The 23,420-nt window shown below is 39.8% G+C and overlaps 2 protein-coding genes across 4 annotated transcripts in view; both read right to left on the reverse strand.

The window, feature by feature from the left end:
• Positions 1-11,450, reverse strand: part of LOC109638059 (dynein axonemal heavy chain 10) — a 31,853-nt gene extending 20,403 nt beyond the window's left edge. For 2 of the 3 annotated variants that reach the window (XM_069523778.1, XM_069523777.1), the window contains exons 1-33: positions 10,754-11,447; positions 10,383-10,441; positions 10,040-10,148; positions 9,838-9,953; positions 9,454-9,670; positions 9,097-9,254; positions 8,561-8,791; positions 8,190-8,380; positions 7,821-8,019; positions 7,517-7,711; positions 7,172-7,342; positions 6,652-6,828; positions 6,422-6,580; positions 6,145-6,323; positions 5,679-5,830; positions 5,405-5,569; positions 5,109-5,316; positions 4,822-4,978; positions 4,239-4,718; positions 3,987-4,145; positions 3,787-3,903; positions 3,609-3,711; positions 3,309-3,487; positions 3,005-3,216; positions 2,762-2,918; positions 2,415-2,648; positions 2,213-2,335; positions 1,887-2,120; positions 1,551-1,774; positions 952-1,221; positions 673-856; positions 413-547; positions 56-208 (exon numbers count right to left, since the gene is read on the reverse strand). In XM_069523778.1, the coding sequence (XP_069379879.1) occupies positions 56-208; positions 413-547; positions 673-856; positions 952-1,221; positions 1,551-1,774; positions 1,887-2,120; positions 2,213-2,335; positions 2,415-2,648; positions 2,762-2,918; positions 3,005-3,216; positions 3,309-3,487; positions 3,609-3,711; positions 3,787-3,903; positions 3,987-4,145; positions 4,239-4,718; positions 4,822-4,978; positions 5,109-5,316; positions 5,405-5,569; positions 5,679-5,830; positions 6,145-6,323; positions 6,422-6,580; positions 6,652-6,828; positions 7,172-7,342; positions 7,517-7,711; positions 7,821-8,019; positions 8,190-8,380; positions 8,561-8,791; positions 9,097-9,254; positions 9,454-9,670; positions 9,838-9,953; positions 10,040-10,148; positions 10,383-10,441; positions 10,754-10,976 (6,030 nt within the window). In that variant the 5' untranslated portion in view covers positions 10,977-11,447. Of the gene's footprint in view, positions 1-55; positions 209-412; positions 548-672; positions 857-951; positions 1,222-1,550; positions 1,775-1,886; positions 2,121-2,212; positions 2,336-2,414; positions 2,649-2,761; positions 2,919-3,004; positions 3,217-3,308; positions 3,488-3,608; positions 3,712-3,786; positions 3,904-3,986; positions 4,146-4,238; positions 4,719-4,821; positions 4,979-5,108; positions 5,317-5,404; positions 5,570-5,678; positions 5,831-6,144; positions 6,324-6,421; positions 6,581-6,651; positions 6,829-7,171; positions 7,343-7,516; positions 7,712-7,820; positions 8,020-8,189; positions 8,381-8,560; positions 8,792-9,096; positions 9,255-9,453; positions 9,671-9,837; positions 9,954-10,039; positions 10,149-10,382; positions 10,442-10,753 lie in introns of all 3 variants that reach the window. The other variant, XM_069523779.1, reaches the window with a different exon arrangement.
• Positions 11,451-11,947: 497 nt separating this feature from the next.
• atp6v0a2b (ATPase H+ transporting V0 subunit a2b) lies at positions 11,948-23,350 on the reverse strand. Its single transcript, XM_020100921.2, has 20 exons — positions 23,216-23,350; positions 22,842-22,920; positions 22,232-22,329; positions 21,907-22,044; positions 21,703-21,800; positions 20,336-20,462; positions 19,391-19,473; positions 19,166-19,259; positions 18,232-18,444; positions 17,721-17,871; positions 17,226-17,365; positions 16,942-17,099; positions 16,713-16,803; positions 15,578-15,696; positions 15,279-15,489; positions 15,007-15,126; positions 14,784-14,903; positions 14,554-14,671; positions 13,730-13,901; positions 11,948-13,597 (listed from the first exon to the last, which is right to left on the reverse strand). Exons 1-20 carry the CDS (start codon positions 23,330-23,332, stop codon positions 13,495-13,497), a joined length of 2,550 nt encoding a protein of 849 aa, XP_019956480.1. The 5' UTR covers positions 23,333-23,350; the 3' UTR covers positions 11,948-13,494.
• Positions 23,351-23,420: the final 70 nt, after the last annotated feature.

The raw sequence follows: 23,420 nt of genomic DNA on the forward strand, positions 1-23,420 counted from the left end.
TATAGGAAAAATGAATTCATTCATCACTGGCTCTGTGTAGCTACAACAGCCTTACATGAAATTTTTTAAGGTGCAGAATGAGAGCATTGCGGATGGTCTGGATTTGGGAGGAAATGACTGACAACACTGAGGCATCAATACGATTGAACTCATCGAAGCAGCCCCAGGCTCCACACTGGGCAAGACCAGACAAGATCTTACCCACAGCCTGCACACAAAGACAGAGAGAAGGAAGGAAAAATGAAGGAGTCACACATTTTAACATTTGTGGGGGGGGGTTTCTTTGTGTGATTTGTTTATATTTAGACTTTTTCCATCCTACACTGAGAAGTGCAGTAGCACACATGGTAATCAAGAAGCATTTTTAACAATGTACTTCTTAGATATTATTAGATAAGTGGTGGCTTCTTACCATGTAGTCCATGCCCTCACCACAGTTTGTAACCACACAGAGCAGACCTAAAGCCTTGGCCAGATCTTTGGTGGACTCTGTCTTTCCTGTACCAGCTGGTCCTGCAGGAGCTCCACCCAGATACATGGAGAGGGCCTGCATTACAAACACACACAGACATCCTGTCGTCACAAAACCGCTGACAGAGCAATTTACATATGGCTGCTTGTTCATTATATATTATTTGTTTTGTTGGTAAAAACATGCAGAACTTCTCAGACCTGGGTGAGGGTGAGGTAGATCCTGTCTGTCAGCGGGGTTATAACCAATCGACCATTCAGTCCCATGTATTCGTACCCGTATAAGAAAGAAGCACTGCACTGACGCACAAACAGGTCGTCTTGTTCCTGCACCCAGTAGAATCTCAGCTGGCTTTCCCACTCAAACTCTCTTGCATCCATTATACTGGAAAGACATTTTTTTTCATTGAAGTTTACCTTCATACACATTAGTTATATTTTCATATACAATAAATACAGTTCAAATTGGGAAAGGTTTACCTGTTTAGAACAAAGCTGTCCACAATGTCTCTTGCATGTACATTGATGATGAGCACAGTGTTGATCTTCCGTCTGTCGTTTTTCTTCATAGGTTGTGTGATGCGTGTTACCAGCTCGTCTATCTGCTGGTGCATTTTCTTTGCATAGCTCTTCAGTGCACGCTTCTCTCCTTTCTTGACATTGTTAAAGACGTCCTCTACCTCCCAGGTCCACCACACTTGATTGGCAGCCAGCACCATCATGCCCTGGTACTGCAGCATCCAATCCACCCTGAAAAACACGGGAATGACAGACTCACTTAAGCTCAGTTGCACACACGGAACTGATCACATCACCGAAATTTAAATAAAATGGTAAATGGACTTTCACTATTATACACTAATACAGCACTTCTATGCATATGCATATATAGCGCTTCTCTGTTATTCAATCATCCCATTCACACACTGCAGGCCATTGTCAGGTGTAATTGGGATTTCAGAGTTTTAGCCAATTCAAATTCAACATGCAGACTGGAAGAGGCAGGGATCAAATAAACAACCCTCTGATTAGGAGATAACCCACTCTACCTCCTGAGCCACAGTCGCCTTTACACACACCTGCTCTTGTCTTCACAGTACGAGAAGATTGCTTCTTTTGTAATCTGTCTGTTGGTCCTTCTCATCTCCAGTAGTACTCCTGTCATCCATTCCTCCACTCTTCCCTCCACTGGGACGGGTTTCCTTAGCTCCATCACTTCCCCCTCAGCAGACACCATGGCTCCAGCCACTGTCTCACCATTGCTGTCCACGTCAAACCTCAGGGATGCTATGTTGTCATACATCTTGTGGAAAAAAGAACAGAAAAATTTTGAGGACAGCGTTTCACACACATGGAAAGCATTATTCTTTCCTACTTTAAAAAAAAGAATAAGTTAAGTGTCTTGAGGATAATACCTTGATCATGTGCTCCTGGACACAAGCAGGGTCATTACTCCCCAGAATGCTGAGCAGTTCATCATCAGAGATGAAGAAGAAGCGAGGAAACACGTTCCGCTTCGAGTCCAGGTAGTCACTGAGACTCTTCTGGCACCTCTCCAGACCGTCACTCAGGGCCTGCAGGTCTGTTAGCCGGTTGGGAACCAGGCAACACCGTTTAATGTTTGGGCTCTTCACTGTGTCACTCATTATCTACACAAGAAATGAAGAAAATTACATTATTTGGAGATGTTTAGTAATAGACTACTCTGCTTTCATCAGGCTTATATTCTAGCAACACTCACTTCTTTAAACTTTTTGTCAATGTTGTCAAATTTCTTGGCTTCTTCGGGTAACTGCGAGCAAATGTCTCCTCCAATGAATATGCTCTCCAGGTACATCCATTTTCGTTGTACCAACAACAATACCTGTGAAAGAAATATTGTTTCAGTCGGATTTTTATGTATAAGCTAAAGAGTGATGGGAGATTTGGTGGCTTCCACTGACCTCTATGGTCTCACTAATGAGGGACAGGTCTTTTTCCCATTGTTGTATGGTGCCAAGGAAGTGTCCAACAAATCGGCTGCCTGCCATGCTCTGTAAGTTCATGGCATCGTTTTCCACGCTCAGCAGGATCTCGTCCACTGCACCCAGAATAGACCCACGTTCCTCAGTCCCTTTGAAATAGGGCAGAACACTGAACTTCATGCTTTCCCAGGTCTCCACCACCTCCTTCACTCCCTGTAAGCAATCACACAACAGATGGAGAATAAGTCTTAATGATTTCACTGATACACTGAAAACAACTGATCCTTGACTCCTGTTAGAAATCATTCACAAAGACAAATGATTACCTTCTCAATACTGAGCTCTTTTACAGCAGAGGTGACAATGTCACTTATGACATTTACATGTTTATGCAACTCCATAGCAAACATGTTATTCAAAGTGAAAGTGCCAGGGTTCATCTCAAAGCTGGTGCCGGTCTTTTCCATCAGTTCCTTCCAGTGTCTGTGTCCAAAAATATAAAAACGTGTTTATATCCTGGTCACAATATATCATCAGTATTTCAAATGGCAGTTGGTTTTCTGACTGACCTGTCTCTGAGGGCCTCATTCTTCAAATCCAGCAGAAGAGGCAGAGACTCTCTGAACTCCTTCATGTGTCCTTCGAGGAAAGAGGCCACAGGTAACGCCCTCACATCTTTGGGCAGCTGCATCAGGTTTTTGATGAAACCCTGAACACCGTCCTGGAGCAGCTGGATATTTAGATCCACCCACAAGGTCTGAGACCACTCTGTCTTTGCATCCTAGAAGATTTCAGGACAAACATTTTAGACTTTGTTGACCAGAATTGTATCCCAATATTTAACTTGAATTTCTAAAAGCCAACACATCCCACCTTCTGAGCTTTATACACATCATATATTTGTCTCAAGCCTTTCATATCCTTCTGCATGGTGATAAGCTCTGGGTACAAAGAGACTGGTAGGTCCAACAGCTTCTGAGCATTTGTTAGCTCCTGGTGTCCACCCAATATCTTGGCAAGCTCTGCCTCATATGTTCCCATAATGCTCAATCCTGCAAAGACAAAAGGAGAGAGACTGTTTTCCCCTGCACTTTGGATGAATCTGGTGAATCACACAAACAATCACTTTAATTATTTTTCTTGGTATAAACTCCAACTGCAATGTTCAAGTACCTTTCTCCAAATCAACTCCCACAGCTTGAGGACCATGCATATTGAAGCTCTCAGCAAAGATAGACAAGTCCTGTGTAAATTCTTCAATCTTCTCCTTTGTAATCTTTGGAGATAAATAGGAAGTTAACCATACATGCAAATCTCTCTAAATGTTTCTTTTCTGTAGAATGTGTCTTACCTGACTAAATGATTTCTTGACATCTGTCAAACTTCTATCCACTTGTCTGGATTCTTTAAAAAGTTCCCTCCACATCTGGTCAATATCGGCCTCCAGCTCCAGTTCATCGTCTCCAACCTATGCACAGAATGTAACGTATGAGACGTTCAGCAAGGGAAACCACATATGTTTTCAGGGGATAATAATTTAACATACAGTACCTCCACTTTGTACATTGCCAGTGTTCTGTATCTTTCCTTGATATCCATGAATCTCAGTTCCACCTCCAAAGACATGTCCCTGATGTCTGAGATTGTAGCAAGGACAGACTTCAGGTCTTCAAAAGTGTCAGGACTTTGTTTCAGCTTTGCAGAGAGTTGCTTTAGCAGGAAATAACCATAAATTGATGATATCAAAATCAAAGAACATTTACAATAAAACACATGCATCAACTGTGAAGCACGATTCAGTACCATGAGTTCATCTCTCAAGTTGAAGAGATCCTCTTTGGCAGTCTTGTTGAGCTGGCTCCCAAGTGAAATGATCCTGGACTCAACAGTCGTCTGCACAGTGTGAACCAGAGGCTCCAGGTTTAGATGGATGACGTGGTCAGTCTCAAAAAGTGGTTCCAACCTAACCTCCTGACTGATACGAGAAAGGAACTGCAGCTTATCATCATACATGACCATGGAGGTTTTTTTTCCTGCAAATGTTTCATTGACCATGATTTTGTTCTTTTCCCAAAGAGGCCGATAGCGTTTCCAGTGGCTCAGGTACTGATCCACAGAGACGAGCAGCCGTTGGACATTTTGGGAGACTGTCATGGCACTTTCATTTATCTGAGGATGCTGACACACATCGCTGTAGAAGCTAAATGTCACCAGCTCATCTTCGGCTCCCACACGTTGTGGAGGACACTCAATGCAGGTCCCTCGCATCCAACGCATAAATTGCTGAAACACAAAATTTGGCCAGAATTTATTCTCACAAATAAAGTGAATAAATTATATTTTCTCAAAACATGGCACATTACACTGAGAATCATGATGATCACACCTTGGTGCTCTCCACACAGTCTCTGATGCACTGCATGATTAGCCAGTAGATCTCATTGCTTTGGGGCTGCAACACAATCTTTGGGGAAGACAGGATGGCATCAATTTGGAACAGGGTGGTACTTCCCATCAGTGCCATGTTGAATGCCTGAATGCTCCTGAATGTGAAGGTTAACAAGATGGATGTTACAGTGGCTAAGAGAGATAATGTACTGCAATTCAAAGACACGATGATAAAAACTGCTCACAAAATAGATGACTTCAAAGACATTGACTTTGTGCATTTACCTCATCACCATCTTTATAAGGGAGTCAAACACTTTGCCTTCCCAGTGTTTGTAATAATCTACCATACATGTGGCTTTGCCACTGCTGCTTTCCATGATCAAGTGTTCTGTTTTAGTGATGAGGGCTCCAATGTCAGCATACTTCGTACTCAGCAAATGCACAGTTTTTAGCCGCTCTTGCTCAATATGTTCACAGAACTCCTTGATGCCTTGGAAAAACAACAACATGCATTATGTCAATGAAAATAAGTTTGAATGATTTTAATCAAAAAGTAATATTCTTCGTTTTTTTTCTACCTGGCAAATTATTAGATTTATCTGGGACTGGACATTTCAATAGGTTGGCCATCACCATAGACTGCAGCTTGGAATCAATGTCTCTCTCATTGTTCTGAATCTGATTGATGACAGACTCAAATTTTGTGACAGCCTGGAGAGCTTGTTTGATGAATTCAGAAATACCTAAAACCAAATAACACATATGATGTGAATTATTTATTTCATCTGACCACGAGTTTGCATAAATGGCCGTTAAAGGGATTAAATATTTCAGGCTCTGTATGCAACGTACCCAAGGAACTCCAGTTGAGTCTTTTGAACCCAAAATCCATCACTTGTTTGACCTCTGTGATCTGTTTAGGCAGCATGGTGAACTGTGCCTCACTCAGGCTGTCCATCACAGAGTGGTAGCACTTAACAATTCTTTTCAGATCATCAACATACCTAGGAACAAAGATGAAACAGGCAAGGGATTGTTTTTGTTGTTTAGAATAAACTTTGCTCTCAGTTACAGTTTTCATTGCATTTGTCTTTTCCAGGGTTACAAGGAAGAACCCATTAACGTCTGGAGCAGATTTGATGAAGGGAGGGGATCCTGGATTTCTTTTTTTCACTTTTTTGACAGATTGATTTTTTTCAAACTTTTTGTGAATTTCTCTAGATGAAAGAAGGACTAATATCTGTGAGGGCCTGAAACTGGGTTGCTTTGTCTACGGGGACTGTAAAGTATGGACTACATTGAGTGCCATTCTGGTTACCTGAAGAATTTGTGCCTCTGTAAAGTAACATTTTGAGCTAGAGGAGGCAAAGAGCAGCCCAGTAACTCCAGGTGTTTTGTTTCAGAAATGATTTCCCCTATCTCTGGAGCAAAGTTCACAAGGTATCGCACAACCCTCTGTAGGCTTCCTTCCTCGTGAGGGACATCCTTAGACACAGCCTGAGAATGAAAGAAATCAGAGGTAGACTTTAGTATGTATGTATTTATCACAATACAGAGCATGAGCCACAAGTAAATAAATAGCAACAGATAAATACCAATTTTGCTGGGATTTGGTTTTGAGTGGTAATCATGACCAACAGGGATTTTTTCATTAGCAATGGCAATTTGTGTTCCGTCTCCACCAGCCAGTGCTCATGCTTCTTCAGCTCATAGTCCCTGAACTGTATTGCCACTTGCACATACTTGTCCTTGGCCTGAGCAGAATACAGCAAAAGTCAAAGAAAGGATTTCAATAACATTTTGGTGTCTGTCACCAGTAACTCACCACTTTGCTCTGATTACTCTCCATTATCTCTGGCACCTCCAGGAAGGTAAGGATGGTGTGTTTGATGCGGAACAAAAGAGATCGGACCCAGCTGATGGATCCTGCCACAGGAGGCTCATCCTTATTTAGCGGTGGTTTATCCTTGTTTGCCTTAAAGATTTCATGTATGCTGTCCACCTATAACATAGACAAAAAGACTTAGGCACTCTGTGACAATGATTACTCTCCTTAAAATTATACCAATAGTATGTTTTAGTTGTAGTATAACTTCCAGCTTTTTAAATCATTAATATACTGAACCTGGATCTATCACAGGTAAATATGATAAATGTCATAGTTAATTACTACATTTATTTTGTTTAAACGCAGTGTAATGTTGCAAGTAATTTAGGTTTGAATCATTCCTTGGCTTAAGTTGCTTTGCACAACACCTGCATGGACTCACTGTTCCTCCACATAAGCTTTCTTATGATCTGATATGATCACATATTATCACATACAAGTTATTCAAGCAGAATACCTCTTTGCAATACTGAGCAAGTATATCATTGAACTTTCTCATCAAATGTTTGCTGATGGCCTCTCTGGAGCGGATGTGTTTGAATTTCAGGAGCATGTCAAAAGCAGCAGCAGAAGAGCGAAGTGTCTTAAAAGACTGATCAATGAAGTTGATGGCCTCTCCCTCGATAGCCTGCGCAGACACATGTAAAAAGTAAATCACCTTGATAACTAAGGCACAGCATACAAAAAATGATGCAATGTTATTGGTGCAAAATGACAAGTGCATTGATCCTGCTGTGTTTAATTACACTGTTTGATTCAGAGTGTTTTAGTGGCTTCTGCATTCTAGTTGTGCTAAACTCACCTGAGCTGTAGTGTCAAAGTCTTTCATGATCATTTTCCAGCTGCTCTTCTTACACATGTTGAAAGGATTAAAATTGACCCCCTCAATAGGCACAACTAGACCTTCCACTCTGCACAGCACTTCATCGATGCGTTTGTGTTCACCGGTCACACTTTTCAGCTCTGGACCAAAGATGTTATAGAACTCCTCTAAAACCTGCACCAAACAAATCAGGAGAATCATCAAAACTGAGGCGCTTGTTACACGTTCAGCTGTTCACTTACTGAGTGAGGGGTAAGTATTTATAAAGATTATGTTCACTCACCTGCAGAACATTGTACAGGTCCTGGCATATGGAAGCCATGTAATCAGTCCTCTCAAACATTCTCTTGCGGTCAAACTCCCAGCGTGGATCTCTTCCAGATTCTTCAATTTCAGCGCGCACCTCAAAGTAGGTCGACTTCCATCGGTCCAGAACCTGTTTAGCATCATGCACCTTGGATTTGGCCACCTCCCTCTTATCTCTGTCCAGGGCACAGCACAATGTTGAGTCATACTCCAACTACTATCTACTATCTAATACCAACAAATTATTTGAATAAAAGATTCTCCCTGGAACCTTAATGATATTGAAATTATGAAGTATAGTTTATGTAAAATGTATCTAAGATTCCATGTAAATTTAGTTGTATACCTGAATAATGTGTTGACATCAATTACTTGAGACACACGTTCACAAAGCTGCCAGGCAATGCGTTCCATCAGAGGGACCATACGTTCATTTGTGTTATAGTGGGAAGAGATTATCCAAACAATTTGCAGGCTGTCCATCAGAGGAGGGATTGTTTCCAGGAGACAAACAAAATTTGCTCCAGAGGCCAGATTCTACAAAAGACAATGGTAACATTTAAAAAACGTGAAGGTGAGGACAGAAGAATAGAATAGATAGATCAATATTTATACTTCAAAACATTCTGGGCAAGTGTGTTTTATGTAACTGCCATAAATTGGTAGTCACACCATCAATGGTAAAAAATCTGTACATTTCCAAAATGTGCAGCTCACCATGAAATGTCTTTCCAGCGTGCTGAGGAAACGTAAATTATCGTCTGACTCAACACGGTATTTATTAAGTTCAGCAACTGTTCCTTCCAGGGTCTGAACGATGCTTGCATCTGCTTTGGTTATCACCTCCAGGATTTTCTGTACCATGGGCTGTTTGAGCTGCTGACTCAGAGCGCTCAGGATGGAGGCACGCTCCTGCCAAAAAGCTATCTCAGCCATAGGGCCAGGTGCCTGGAAGAAAAAGGAAAGACATTGATTTTTCAGACTCAGGTTCCAGATAAAATACAATACATGAATAAAATTCATAAAGAGGCACAAAAAAAACTGATTTCACATTGGTATATGGATATCATCATTTAGTTTTCAGTGATCTTATAATTTAATTTTGAGCTGACAGAGATTTAATCTTGTAGGTAATACTCAAGACATTTCAGCAGCAACTACATATGTAAATTCTGATTTTGACCTCAAGTCTTAACTTTGATGCCACCATATCGGCCTGGGTTGAAAATCAGAATAGAAGAGGAGTCTCAGACCTGTAGCTTTTTGTTTTGCTGCTCCTCAATAACAATGGTAATCTGAGTTTGCCAGTTCATCACACACTGCTCCAACTTCTCCACCACTTCTGGATTAGAAAGAAGCACATCCACCTCTGGCTGTAGGTCAAGCTCCGGCATGTCCAGTGTGACCTCATCTGTCCCAAACATAGTGATCTTTAGATGTAATCATTATTAAATGGTATACATTGAGTTTTAAAACTGAGCAGGTGTAGTATATCTTAGGGTTCCTTATTATTCTGCTGGTGTGATAACCTTTTAACTTATGCTGGGTTTTTTTAATGGTCAAATACTGATAAATTGTAATGACTTCCTGGTAAATTAAATAAAACAAACCTTGAATCTGAAGGTGTTGGAGAGTTGTGTTGATCAGTCCGAAAAACTTGTGTGTAATGTTGAGCAACTCGTCACGAATCATGACTTGCTCACTTGACTTTGCTAAATTCTCCTCTTCTCCCTCTCCACTGCTCTCCTTGTGAGAAGAAACATCCTCACTTTGATAACCCCCACCAGTTACCTCCATCCGCTGCACAGTAAGCAAAGATATGTACACCTGAGAAGAAACAGACAGACAGTGAAAATGTGCATCCTGTACAATTAAAAAAAAAAAAAAAAAGAAATGTAAGAATTTGGGGAAATATGTGGCTTTCCTGTTGGACTTAGATACAGTTTTTTGTCTGGGCAATATAGTGGTTGTGTTTGGTTGTTGTGGAATTTTACATTTGCAAGTTTGTTTCGCAGCACAAGAAGAGGCTGTCCACTGTGCATGCCGATGTGAAACAGCCTGGGCATCAGGATATTGGCTTCAGTCATGTCCAGTGGTTCAACAATGGTCTCTAAAACAAAAAAAAGAATCTCTTGGTTCATACTTTTTCTTCAAAATGCAATAGACTTCAACATGCTCTGTTGGATTCATTCTCACCCTTTATGTTCCTGAAGAAGTAGAAGACATTGGATTTCAAAAATCTCTCTAAGTAACTGTTGACTGCTACATGAAGCTCAATGTGATAAACCACTTGAACCTCAGTCCTCTGAAAATGCAAAAAACCAACACAAGTTAACATTATTTCGATCTCTTTCTCCTCATTTTTAATACAATTAAAATCGTTTACTTGAGACCCAACCTCTTATTAAAGTTAATTTAAAAGGATGAAAAATGAAAATTCACTCATTATCTACTCACCACTATGCTTGATGGTGAGTACTTGTTGAGCAGATTCAGTGAACTTTAAAGTTTAATTAAAGAGAGTAAAAGTTAATCTCACATGGCTGGGACTCTCCTCATCTGTCTCGTGAAGTGAAGGGTCTGCGTCTTTCCTCCTCTCTGAGGATATAAATGTTTCAGTTAGATACACCCTTTTTTATTATTTAAACTGCAGTACAAACACCTTCTTTAAAAAATAATTTATTTGCTGGAAAGTATTAATAATAACATTTGCTTTTTCTACTAGGCTACATTTATATAATTCAACAGGTAACGCTGTAAATGATACTGGTCCATAGTGTTGTTAAATCTTGCTCCGTGGGCCCCCTTGATAATTGTGTGCACCTGTCCCTCTAAACGCCTGTGCGCGGCCCTGCACCAGTGAACGCTAATGGCTCAGGTGACAAACACAGAAGCTAACTTCAGACTGACCCGCTGCAACTTCAACTTCCTCCTCTCGAATAGTTTTGAAGAACAGGAGACATGACGGCGAGTCTTCCTCGGAGACCACGTTCAGGTAGCGGATGATTTTCTGCTCTTCCTCTCCGTCTCCTCGGCTCAGCAGCTCGTCGAAGCACTCGGGACATTTTGACAAGTTGAAGCCGGCGGACACTCGCTGTCGCAGCCACTCCACTCGTAAATCGTCGTGGACCATTTTTTCTCCCTCTCTCAACAACCACACGTGAATATTAAGATTCAACCAGCTCAGCGACAACTGTCTGCTTCACATGTCGCAAACAAACTTTACTAACGTCAACTACAGACCAGCCCTGCGACGCTGCTGCAGCTTGGCGTTACCTTGGTGACCGTCAAACGTGCTCGTGGAGTTTGGTTCCCAGACAAGTGACTGGAAGGCATCTGCCTGCCTGAGGAGCCTGACCAGTCTTCTTTTTTTTTACTGAACACAGCTTTAGTGACATTATTGAACAGCTTTGATACTTTTTCATCTATGGATGAACTATAGTTCAGTTTTTTTTGTTGCATGTTGCTTATTATTACTTACTGATTCCTATTTTTGACTCTTGCTGCTGTAATAATGCAAATTGCCCCATTGTGTGACTAACACAGGATCATCTTATCTTATTTAGTTTTTATTTATAGGCCTTGTTATATGACCTTGAGTGCTGCACCTATAAATAAAATGTATTATTAATAAAATGCAAGCTGGGTCAATCTTTTTTCACTGGTATGTCTCTGTAGCTGCATTTTGACCATCAAGACAGCAGTCATACACCAATTTAATAATTGACAATCGGAGTGAATAAAATAAAAATAACTTTGCAATGTTAAAAAAGAACTCAACAATTTGATTATCATTCATAATCAAAATTGCACAAAAAAGGGTAAAATGTTTAAACAATTAATACATGATAAAAAACAGTTTAAAACAAATCATATCAGCAGAAAGCAATATTAATAACAATATGAAATATTACAATGGGAATCTCCCCAGAAATTGACAAATGATCTCAAGGGTTTGTGGATTTAAGTGAGTGAATTTGGTCGTATTTAAGATGTAAAATCTGCTGCATGAGGTGGTTCAAATGTCTTGTGTATGTAAGTTATTGTGACTGTGTTAAGATCCAGATACAAAACCAACTGCAGTTATGGTCACAACACAAATAATTCAAACAAACAATTTATTATTGACATGATGATGAAAATAGGGTATTTTTTCATGGAGTGCTTGAAAAAATTTGACTTAATTAGAGTAAATATTCACAAAACGCCTTCAACCCACCCACAACACCTCAGCATTAATTAAGGCAAACATCACTTGGCCCAATAATTGAGACATAACACCGTATTTTTTCCATTTTAGAACTTGCTACAAAATGTCATGACCTTCAAACATGTGGCAGCATCTTACTGAAGCAAACTTTGTTGCTATTGAAAAAGTGCAGTTGACAATTAAACAATGATGACAATTGAATCTCCTTTACCTTAGGAAAAATCCCAATACCAATTCCATATAATACTTACAAATTAGAAACTTCTACCAATGTTATTCGTATACAATTCCATCTTCTAATAACCAATCACGGTGTTGATTATGTATACAAGATCCTTCAAAGTAGTGGGTTCTAACAAGCAGAGCTGGAGCAAATAATCAATGGTTTTAGTTTTTCATGCATGGAATGTTAAAAAATACAGAAAGTGGATGAGTAGGCAACACTGTGAATGCATAAAAGTAAAAATCTTCTTAGATTAATATTCATCTTTAATTCCGATGCAACATTTTAAAATAAATTAAAAAAGATACATTCTGCAAAAGTATATACACCTCATCACACACCAGCCTAAGCCCTTTTCCATACTGAAAAGTCAAAAATACTTTGCAGTGTTTTGGTACTACAAAGTAGGAATACGAGTGGAATCTGAAGTATGATACAGTATGCTGTCATTTGGTTGTATTTAGATAAGGCAATCAGTGCACCTAAGAGTAGAATAAGAACTATGTATCTGTAAGGTGGCTCGCTACCCAGTGTATGGAAACCCTATGTGGAAATTAATTATTAAACATTACAAGAGAAGAAATTGAAGAACCCAGAAATAAATAAAGAGAAGATAAAGATAGATGTTCTGTTATCTTTCATCTTGGTTAATCAGCAGATCCCATGAGAGGACCAAAAGAGTACACTAACAAGTGTTGTCTGAGTAGCCAAACCTGTGGGCCAACCATTTACCCATTACTGTTAACTTAACTAAGTTATCTCATATTAAAAATCACATGTTTTTGATCATTTATTCTAAGTGTGTGCGGGGGGGGGGTGTTTTCTCCATACAACTGATGTCAACAACTGTTAAAAAAAATAAAGCCTCATAAGAAAACGTATGGTTTTCAAAATACCAGTTGCAATTTATATTTGACACTCACACTTCCACAGTGAAGCATACTGATACAGGTCTGAAAGTATTCCCTGTTATATACATTTTAATAAGAAAAACTGTATTTTCTCAACAGTACATTCTGCACAGTTCGTTTTTTAACAGTTTGGGAAATCCACTGTTTGTGAGGCTCAAGATAAGATGTCTTCACAAATGATTTAAAGAAGAAAAGAATAGTCTAAATCACCTCAGGATTTGTCTGGAATATGTCTGTATGAGCACAGAACCATGTTTGCTTGTCTTGGTTCTGTTTACCAAATCAACAGTATTACCAGGTAGTCCTTTCACAGTAAACCATCATGCTCAAAGCTGGAGGGCAGGAGAGAGAAGGTAAAGGGGCAAAACTTGACTCCAGTCCCACTGTAGAACTTATTCTGAAACTCCACCCTGAGGAAGAAAAACAAATGCTGTTAGAAAAAAAAAAAATATATATATAGCAAAACACTGAGGTAATTTAAAGAACAGTTGGCACTTTCAATGACACAAGAGGGCAACTTTAGGAGCTATGGATATTCTTACCAGTGTAGTCGGAGTGCATGAAGGAATGCAGACAGACCCTCCATTATCAGGAGGATGGACACAGTGAGAACGGCAAACAGGCCGAACACAGGCACCAGGAATAAAACCCCGAGACTGGTGTCCATTCGAAGTCCTACTCGCATCACCATGGCCCACAGCACATCTGACAGCTCTGTGAAAGCAGAGGAAAGAGCATGTGCACCATTCCTTTTGAGAATTGCAAAAGAGACAGGTGTATGATTGTATGAGGTGTATGTAACTACTAATATTCATGCTATTATCAGACTTGTCAATGTGTTGACTTTTCTTTGGACTCCTAATAATGTCCGTGGGTGAAGTGATACGTCAATTTAAAAATTCAGAATTAAGTTTGCAAAGGGCATTTTCTGACAAGATAGAACCTTTTTTTGATTTCTGAAACACTTTCATCACGGCTCAACAACTGGAAGTCATATCAACAGATGTACTGCAGCGCACACACAGGATGATGTTAGAGATATGAAATTGCAGTTTGATTTTCCCCTCTTAAAACTGTCATGTAATCAATTTTCCAATTAATTTCAATTTGTCATGGTAAATGTATTACATTTAGTTGAAAAAGTGATATACTGTGCACAGGGACATTTCAAGATGTTCTCTTATTGCAGCTAAATGTGCTTCATTCAAGATGATTTTTTAATTGTGCTGTAGCAAAGGAAAGAAAACCCTTTAAAAGAAAATACCTGGACATGGACTGTCAGACAATCACATTGTGGGAGAGGGAATAAAAGTGGCTTATTGATTTGGAACAAAACCCCAATGCAAATGCAAACCCCAACACTCACGGGCATGTGCCAGACTCAGAGCCCAGAGTCTTAGATAGGACGCTGTGTTTGAGATGCATCCCAGGCAATACTCTATAGTGTGGATGGCCTGATGCAGGAACTCATCTGCAAAGTCAAACTATCACAACAAAATTAAAACTCAGCATGACTGACAGACACCAGTCAAAGAAGAACAGCATTGGTTGCTTTTAATTATATGGTTATACTGCATTTTGTTTTGCTGTGCTGACCTCTTCTGTCTTGTGCTCTGAGCTTGTGGAGAGATCACTGTGACTGCTGCCCTCCTCCATGTCATGAGCCCTCATCAGGTAGAGCTCCTCCTCACTGTTACGTCGAACACGCTCGTATCCCTGAACACACACAAAATAATTAGATGTGCATATTTCCAGTCAAAGAACAAATATTTGAGACAGTTTTTTCACTCATTCACAGAAATGCATTTCAAACCCTCACCCTGTACATTCCTAGTCGGTGGCTTCCATTGTGGAGCCAATAAAGGTAGATGGGTTTCCCCAGGAGTAGGACAGGCACTGAGAGAACAGCAATGACCACTAGAAACACCTGCAGGCCAGTCTGAGGAAGAAGCAGCAAAACACACTGCATTACACAGATATGATCTATCGGTCTGAGTAAGTAGATTTGAACTGACATGATTAAATCTGTTCAGTATAACAGGGACATAAATTTAACTGATGCAGGAGTGGAGCTTTGCGTTGGCTTCTCACCTGTCCTGGGTAGAGGGGCGGCACTGTGTCCCCCTGCATGAGGAACATATTAATGAAGTGGATGAGGATGCTCGGGGCTTCTCTGGAGTTCTTTGCAGAGAACACCAGCCACTTGTAGAAAATCATGAACACCAGGTAGCCAAAAAGACACAGCAGGAACAGCAGCTCAGGCAGAAATACCAAGTACAGGTTGTGCTTTTTCCTAAAGTGCCTGTTTTTGTTGACAAAAAGAAGACAGGTTATTAAACTGTAACATCTAAAAGAAAGGATAAAGAAAAAACAATCAAACAGGTACTTACAAGTGATTGTAAGTGCTGAGAATGACCCCAAAGCTCATGTGTATGATGCCCAATATCACTGACATCTTCATCTTATAGGAGTTCAGAAATGTTAGACGGTTGGAGGCCAAGTTCCAGATCTTTGTAACAGAAACATGACAAAATCTATTACACAATGAGTAGTTTGGATTGGTAAAAGATAACACAGTCAACATTGTTGTAAACGAAGGCAACCTCAACTGAAAAATGTTTGAATCAATGAAACCTGCAGCCTTGTTATTTAATCTTATAAATAATAGCCATGTAAGTGTGGTATTCCTGTTCCTAGAAGCAATCTAATAATGTTATTGATGATCCAATAATATAAATTCCGGGAACTCAACCTAGTTTATTTTCAATCACACAATATGTGTCCCTGGAATATTTCCACTAATCAAGCAAATAAATAAGACAGATCACGTTCGATTATCTGATCCGATTTAGTCCTTTGGTACAGAATATGACTGCTCCACATTAAGTCGGCAGGATATTAGGAAAACATGCAAAAATGTTGAATGTTGCAATGATGATATGACTTTTAGTAAATAAACAAATGCTTAAGTACAGAGTGTTAAATTGAGAGAGAGGAAGAGCAACATTTATTATCTAGGGCACTAGGGCATCATCTGATTGGCCAAATATATTGACATAAAGAGCTTGAATGCAAGGCCCACAGAACACCATTTATCGTAGTTCAAGCAGTCTTTTGTGTTATACGTATATCTCACATGTTGATATCGCGATGATGATAAATTTTCGATGTATTGTGCAGCATTTTTAATAGTCCTCAAAAATGTACTATTGCATAATGGTAAGATAAGAAATATTTTGTGTGATAAGTGTATTTCAGAATCTGAGCTGCTTAATTTGCTCTTTCTGAAATTTGTTGAGCAACAAACTTGTTCCCATTATCATCCAAGGAAATCAGTGACTTGCAAAGTGCCACTACTTATGTTAATCCTTTACAAATATTTAAGTGCACATGTGTTGGTGAAATCAAACATTTTAGAAAGCATTTCAGTGACTGATTGTAAGTATGATAAAATCTGTGAATATGGGGTTTTATATGGCAAATTACATCATACACGATGACTCCTTTTCATTACTCTTTACTCACTGGGTCGATTCCCAGAGGATATGGTCCTGTGAAAACTCCTGTAATATTTGGATCCAGAGAAAGAAAACGGTTCCCACTGAGATCACTGTCCCTGTTGGTCACAAATAAGTCAAAATCAAACAAACATCTTATCTTTAAAACAGGTTGTTCATTACATTTGTTAGTTTGTAAGAAAGCTGTAGCTGGGTTTACTGTAATGACAAAGTCCTTATTGTAATGAAGTACTTACTTCCACACATCCGCTCTGATCATGGCCTTCACACTCCATCCAGAACCAAAGATGTTCAGGGACTTTGAGAAGCAGTCATTGTATATCAGACCAGTATAGATGGAGAACAGGCCCATCATCAGGATGATATAACGGCCCTCAAAGAACGTGTTCCAGATCTGCACATTCACACATTAAATCACTCACTTACGCATCAGACCTGCTGTTTAACACACACTTTGGTATTAGACTGGTTGAATGAGTATTATGTTAAAAACATTCTCAGCTTTGGAGAACTCACACACCTCATTCCGCGTGTTTTTAAGTGTGCGGTTGTTCTCGTACAGCACCATCCAGAAAGCAAAGAGCGCCATGATGAGTCCATGACCCAGATCCCCGAACATCACGGCAAACAGGAATGGGAAAGTGATGATTGTGAAAGGAGCTAAAAATGAGCAAGAGAGGAAAAAATAACTTTAAAACTGCAGCACTTTTAAAATAAAAAAATGAAAGTATAAAGAGAACATGATGTTAAAATCTAGCAACAACAATGACAAAAAATGTAAGTTAGCATTCATTTAGATTTTCGGTTTCTAATTGGTTAATAATTGGATCTCACTTTTTGGGACTTTTGGGAAACATGCATGTTACTTTCACATCTCAGACTTCTGATACAGTGCAGACCACTGTATCATGTCATATTCTCAAACTGATAAATAAAATGCTCATGCACATTTTTACTTCCCAATCTCATTTTGCGATATATATATATATATAAACATACAGAGAGACAAACTCACCAGGGTTAACCTCTCGGTAATTGCCCACTCCGTAGGCATCTACAATGTTCTGGAAGCCAGAGGTAAATTTGTTGGTCCTTATAAGGGTGGGGGGAGTGTCGCTGGTGGGGATACGATTGACAAAGGAAGGAACTGTTGCTCCACTTTTTCTCTGAAATATCAAAGTTAAAATCACAATCTTAGTAAATTAAGATATCTTAACTAAATCAACATCTGACAATCAACACAAAAAGTATAGAAAAGGGACGGTGGATGTAACATCAGCAAATATGGCATAATGCAATCCTGTGTTAGCTAAAAAAAACTGCACTCATTAGTGTGTATTTTTTGTCATCTGAAAATACAGGGTGGTCTTTCAGTACACTCACCAGGGGAAAATAAAAGCAATGCCTCAATACAATACTTGTTTTTATGATAACAGGATCCCAATTCATGAAGCGACTGCCCCCGATAAATAAACACAAAAGAAGGCCCTCAGTGAGGTTCAGAGTCAAAAATAGAATTTCCTCACCGATCCTTCTTCCAGGGCCCTCCGCAGGGTGGGAATGTCGTTGACAGGACACCACACTTCAGCGATCAGACACTTGTTTGTAACATCTAAACTACACAGGTTCAGAATGTAGTAGATGGCTTTAATCTTCTTGACCTGGATGACCCATGTGTACACGGATTCCGAAGCCTTTATCAAGACCTGTCTCAGGTAGTCCTCTGTCCTGTGAAGTACCTGCACACAGGAAGAGATGGGTTTTTTTTCACAATTAAAAATAAATTTATATATTCAAGACTTTCAAGAGAAAATATGATTAGCAAAGAACAATATTTACCATTTGAACAAGAAGCCTATCAGTGTTTGTGTGTGTGAATAAGATACCAAGACATGGGCAAGACATGAGAATTGTCAGGAAAAGTTGGGAGAGGATGGAAAAAAAAATACACAAAAGAAAGAACCTCCTGCTGAGGCCTCATGTTGATAATGTGCTCCAGGGAGTGAGTGAGTACAATCCTACTTTTCAGTCACAGTAGGGTAAAGCTTCCAAATGATTCACAGTGAACTGCCCCACACCAGAAACTCACCTGACCCTATGACTGCGAGGTCTGGCTCGCAAGAAGAACAGTTGGGTTAATCTTTTAGAAAATAAATCAGCCATTTCATTTTGTTCTTTTAACAAAAAGAGACTGGCTCAAAAGAAAAGCCCCTGCTGTATTTAATATGACTCACTGAACACAAGATAATCTGCAAACAAAAAATATTGTTTTCCTTTATACTAAAAATCCATCCCCCAGGGAAAAGAACACCCAGACAACTCATGTTCTAAATCATCCAGGTTGTATTTAAACAAGGAGATGATGACAAACAGGGAAAGTACATTTTTAGTGAATGACAAACAGAGTAATTTCGTTTCCTGTCACTACTTAAATATATTTAGATATTTTAATACACATACTGTGTGTAGGTCCTGAATGCGAGTTTTAAGTCCTTCTACAACGTCATTCCTCTCGTCATTGTTCGTGGGATAGGGATACAGGTGACAGTGGTAGCTATGGAGAGGAAAAGGTGTATTATTCACAAGCACAGGTGAGTAAAAATAAAAACAAAAAGCAAATATAATTAAACCATTTTCTGGCATAAATAGAGCAGCCATGTGATCATGTGTTGCAGAATAGTTTACCAGTCACAGATCTTCTTTACTTTCTGGCCAATTTGGTCTCCCCAGTAAGAGATCAGAAACACCACTCTTTTGGTTGGCTCCCCCTGCAAGAAAACAAAAGAGGATGTGTTGTATATCAATGGAAAGACCTGTTTCTTCTATCAACAACAAAAAGAAGTGTCACTTAAAGTCCAGAGTTCACTTTCTGTTCAAAATCTGTATTTAATCACAAACTTACTTATTTGTATCAACCAGTTTGTTGCCAAAACAAAAGTTAATTGTTGACCTTGAAAATAGCAGCATTACTCTCTGTGATTTTTTGAAAAGCATGACTGGTGCTTCTAACTTGACGTCAAGCCTCCTTTATTGAAACCATTCGAGACACATGTTAACATGGTTGTACATTGTCCAGTAAAGTATGTCCTGACATTCCACCAGCGATCAGTCCCGCCCTGCATGCCAGCCATCTGGTCAAGCAGAGGAAACGGATAACTGGATTAGTGCTGTCACTCAGTGTGAAAGAACACGATCACAGCCCTCGTTGTTTATGTGATCGGCAAGGGGGATGAGAACACACTTCACAGAAGCTTCGCTTGTGTCATTTTCAATGTTGTCACATTGTATCTATAACTGTTTCAGGACTGTGCTTTGCTTTATGTCATTTCACTCCTCTACAATACTAATGACCTGTGGAGGAGATCCAGAGAATTGTGTCTGGACTTTCTCCACAATTTGCTTTTTTTACAAATGCACAACGCAGCGGGAGGTTCTCCGCTCAGATGTGTTCTCAAAAGATCTGTGCATGTCTGAAAGCAGCTTATGAAAACACAAAAAATATTAAAAGGGGTGTGGTTATATTTTTAAATGTTTCGTGTCTTCACTGCTGATATCTTAATTTCATGGATATGGACATAACAAAATGCAACCTCAGCACAAATGGTGGAAAATTATCTTTGAGAAACCTACTGTTTCAGGATCGTCCAGGTATTCGTCGACCTCAGCGTAGCTAAGGATGGTGAAGCCTTTACAGACTCTCCACAGCATCCGCTCAAAGGCTTCGATCTTTGCCCTCTGAATAAGCCCAGAGATGAAACTGCAAGAGAAGCATTTCCAATCAGTCTAAGGTATACACATGTACCTACTAGGGAAGATAAACAGTATATGAGATATAAAAAATTAACAGCCATATATGGTGCAAATGAGAATGAAGTGTGTGTGTGTGTCTGCTTCATGTCACAGCTGTTGCTGTTCAGAGTTGATATGATCACAAGTGAACAGCTCCAACAAGTGTTATTGCACCCAAGATGCATAGAGATACGATCAGTCATTACCACACATGGAAGTGGTCTCAGACACATTCTTTTAACAGTGTGAACACAAATGCGCCCTAGGTCACATATGAAGGAACGCCTACTCAGCTGACATCCTCCGACATGCTACCGTTTCACAATTAACTAAAATCATTTTAACATGTCCCGGTTTTCACATACTTTGATCCATTTACGCCCACCGCAACAATATCAACACTGACAGATGTTCTATCTATCAAATGAATCAAATCTTATTTCATAGTAGATGTGAGCACAGCGCATCGATTTGCTCTGCTCCCTCCATGCCACTCTCTAACATACATACATACGCGTGATGTGTCTGTAAATGTAAATTCTAATGCCAGGTGACAACTGTAGAACTTAGAGCTGTCCACTTGTGCTTGGATCCCCCAAGACAGATGTTAACACCAGGTATGAACATCTGTGCTTTCATTTAAACAATCTTACAGTTTTCTCAACTTAACATAATTCAGGCTGTGTGCTGTAGCTGTGATACTCTCTATACTGTGACTACAGAAACATGCAGCTGTGAGCTTAGCTATCTTTCTTTTGAGATCTCATCCGAGCTGCTTATTCACAATCAACAAAAACTTACATTCAGCTAAATATCTATCCTCTTCACAAAATACACTGTTCTCACAACACTGGTTCTGTGATTAACATTTTGTTGGCAAAGAGCATCTCACTTATTGTACCTTGTGAATATCTTGTCTGTTTGGGTGTGTACAGTGTATACAGATTGTAATGGGAGACAGATAGGACAAAGAAAACCATTGAAGACAAATAAAAAGTCCAACTTGCCTCATTTGAAACTTTCTTTAACTGCTCCCTTCATTCACTTTTTCCTCATTACCACATGATATTACGATTTCAAATTTTAAAATGCCATGATGAAAGTGACAGAGCCAAGGTCTACTGTCAACTCTAAAATAAATAACACTACATGTTGAAACACTAACATAAACATAACGCTGATATGACGGGGAGAATTTCATTCCTCACCCCAGTTTGGCTCCTAGCCTCTGCATGCTATTGTAATCCATCACTGTGTCTTTTTCTAGGAAGGGGAACTCCTCATACTGCACTTGCAGGGGCTCTCGCTAGGAAGTAAAGATGAGAAATATGATGATGAAAATCAAATCAACAGAATCCACTTGAAACATTTTGAATGTAAAGAATCTGGCCACATTAAGTCGACACACTAACCTCAGACGTTCTCTGTACAAAGCCGCGGGTGACACGCAGCATGTGTGTGTACTCCGTCAGCTCCAGCAGATTCTTCTGCAGCTTCTCTTTATTCCTGGTGACTTCACCCAGCTCCACTTCTAGTCTCTGTAGCTGCTCCTGTGAACACACAGACAACCAGGGATCAGCGGCATGGCAACGTTAATTTGTTAAAAAAATTATTTCGTGTCATCTTCCAAATTTAGACAGACAATAGGAGATGTGGCAGTAACTCAACTCATCGGCTTACATGGTGTTTCTCCATCAACAAGATAAATTCAAAATGATACGTGAACAAGCTACTAACCATTATAGCCATGATGTGCTTTGGTAAGGGAGCAACAGGGGACACATCTCGTTCTGGCAGTGAAATGTCTGCTTTCTTAATTTCCCTCAGAAGGTATCCTGTTAAAAAAAGTAAAAAGCAGTTGTTTCTGAGACCTTCTCAACGTTTCTAGATTCTACAACCAGCTTTTGAACACCACTGAATTCCAAGCGAAGTCTAGCACTGTGGTTGTCTCTCCTCTTAATCTAATAATAAAGAGTTTAGTTAGCTAAGGGTGGCATTTCATTCAAGTCAATACAGAACCAGCTGACATTTCTCATGACTGTAGGGTCGCTGGCTCTCAATTCAATTCAATGAGAAAGGCCGTCGGTGGCTTCATGGATTCCTGCTTCGCTTCATCTCAACAAATTGTTTTGATCCTGGCCAATACTCGACTACAACTGAGTAACTACATAGAGGGCCTTGTCTGTATTTTGTAAAGTAACGATAAATGTGCATACCAAGAATCCTCTGAACTTATTCATCACAGCTTTGTTTGGATCCTGTCTAATGCTCGACCACACGTACAACTCAGTGACTAGATAGGGATCTTTATTGGTAAACTGTATATTGAGAATAAATGTGAGCTTACCGAGAATCCTCTCCATTTCTTCACATTTTTTGATCTCGTTGACATGTTTTCGCTGGAATGCGTTAACACTGGGATTGAGCTGAAAAAAGGTACAAGACATAGTTAAACATTTAATGATTAACAATCAGTTTGGAAGCAGCAAAGATCCTCGGAAAAACTATCAGAAACCATTCAGTAAGAACCTGTAAAGCCAGTTTACAGGAGGATTTAACCACTTATAGCTGGTGGGAAAAAACATCGGATCTGCTGTGTTATGAAAAACTAACGAAAGGGACTCTAAGAAAACAGGTCAAGTTAAATGCATGCACTTTGTCCACTCAGCAGTAACTTTCACCGTGACAGATGAGTGAACTTCAGGATGTGTCTGCACTCACGTCTCTGAACTCCACCAGTCCCAGCTCCCCCAGCTCACTGATGCAGTCGTATGCGGATCCAGACTGCAGGAAGAGCTGGGCCAGACACATCTCCTCACCTCGCAGCAGGGAGCTCATTTTGACACTTAGCCGTGTTGTGTCCCTGCTCAGCCGGCGGGCTAATGCTAGCAAGCGAGCTACTGCGGTCTGAGTAAGCGTCAGCGGC

This window comes from Paralichthys olivaceus, chromosome 4 (assembly GCF_024713975.1).
Source record: "Paralichthys olivaceus isolate ysfri-2021 chromosome 4, ASM2471397v2, whole genome shotgun sequence".
Lineage (NCBI taxonomy): Eukaryota > Metazoa > Chordata > Actinopteri > Pleuronectiformes > Paralichthyidae > Paralichthys > Paralichthys olivaceus.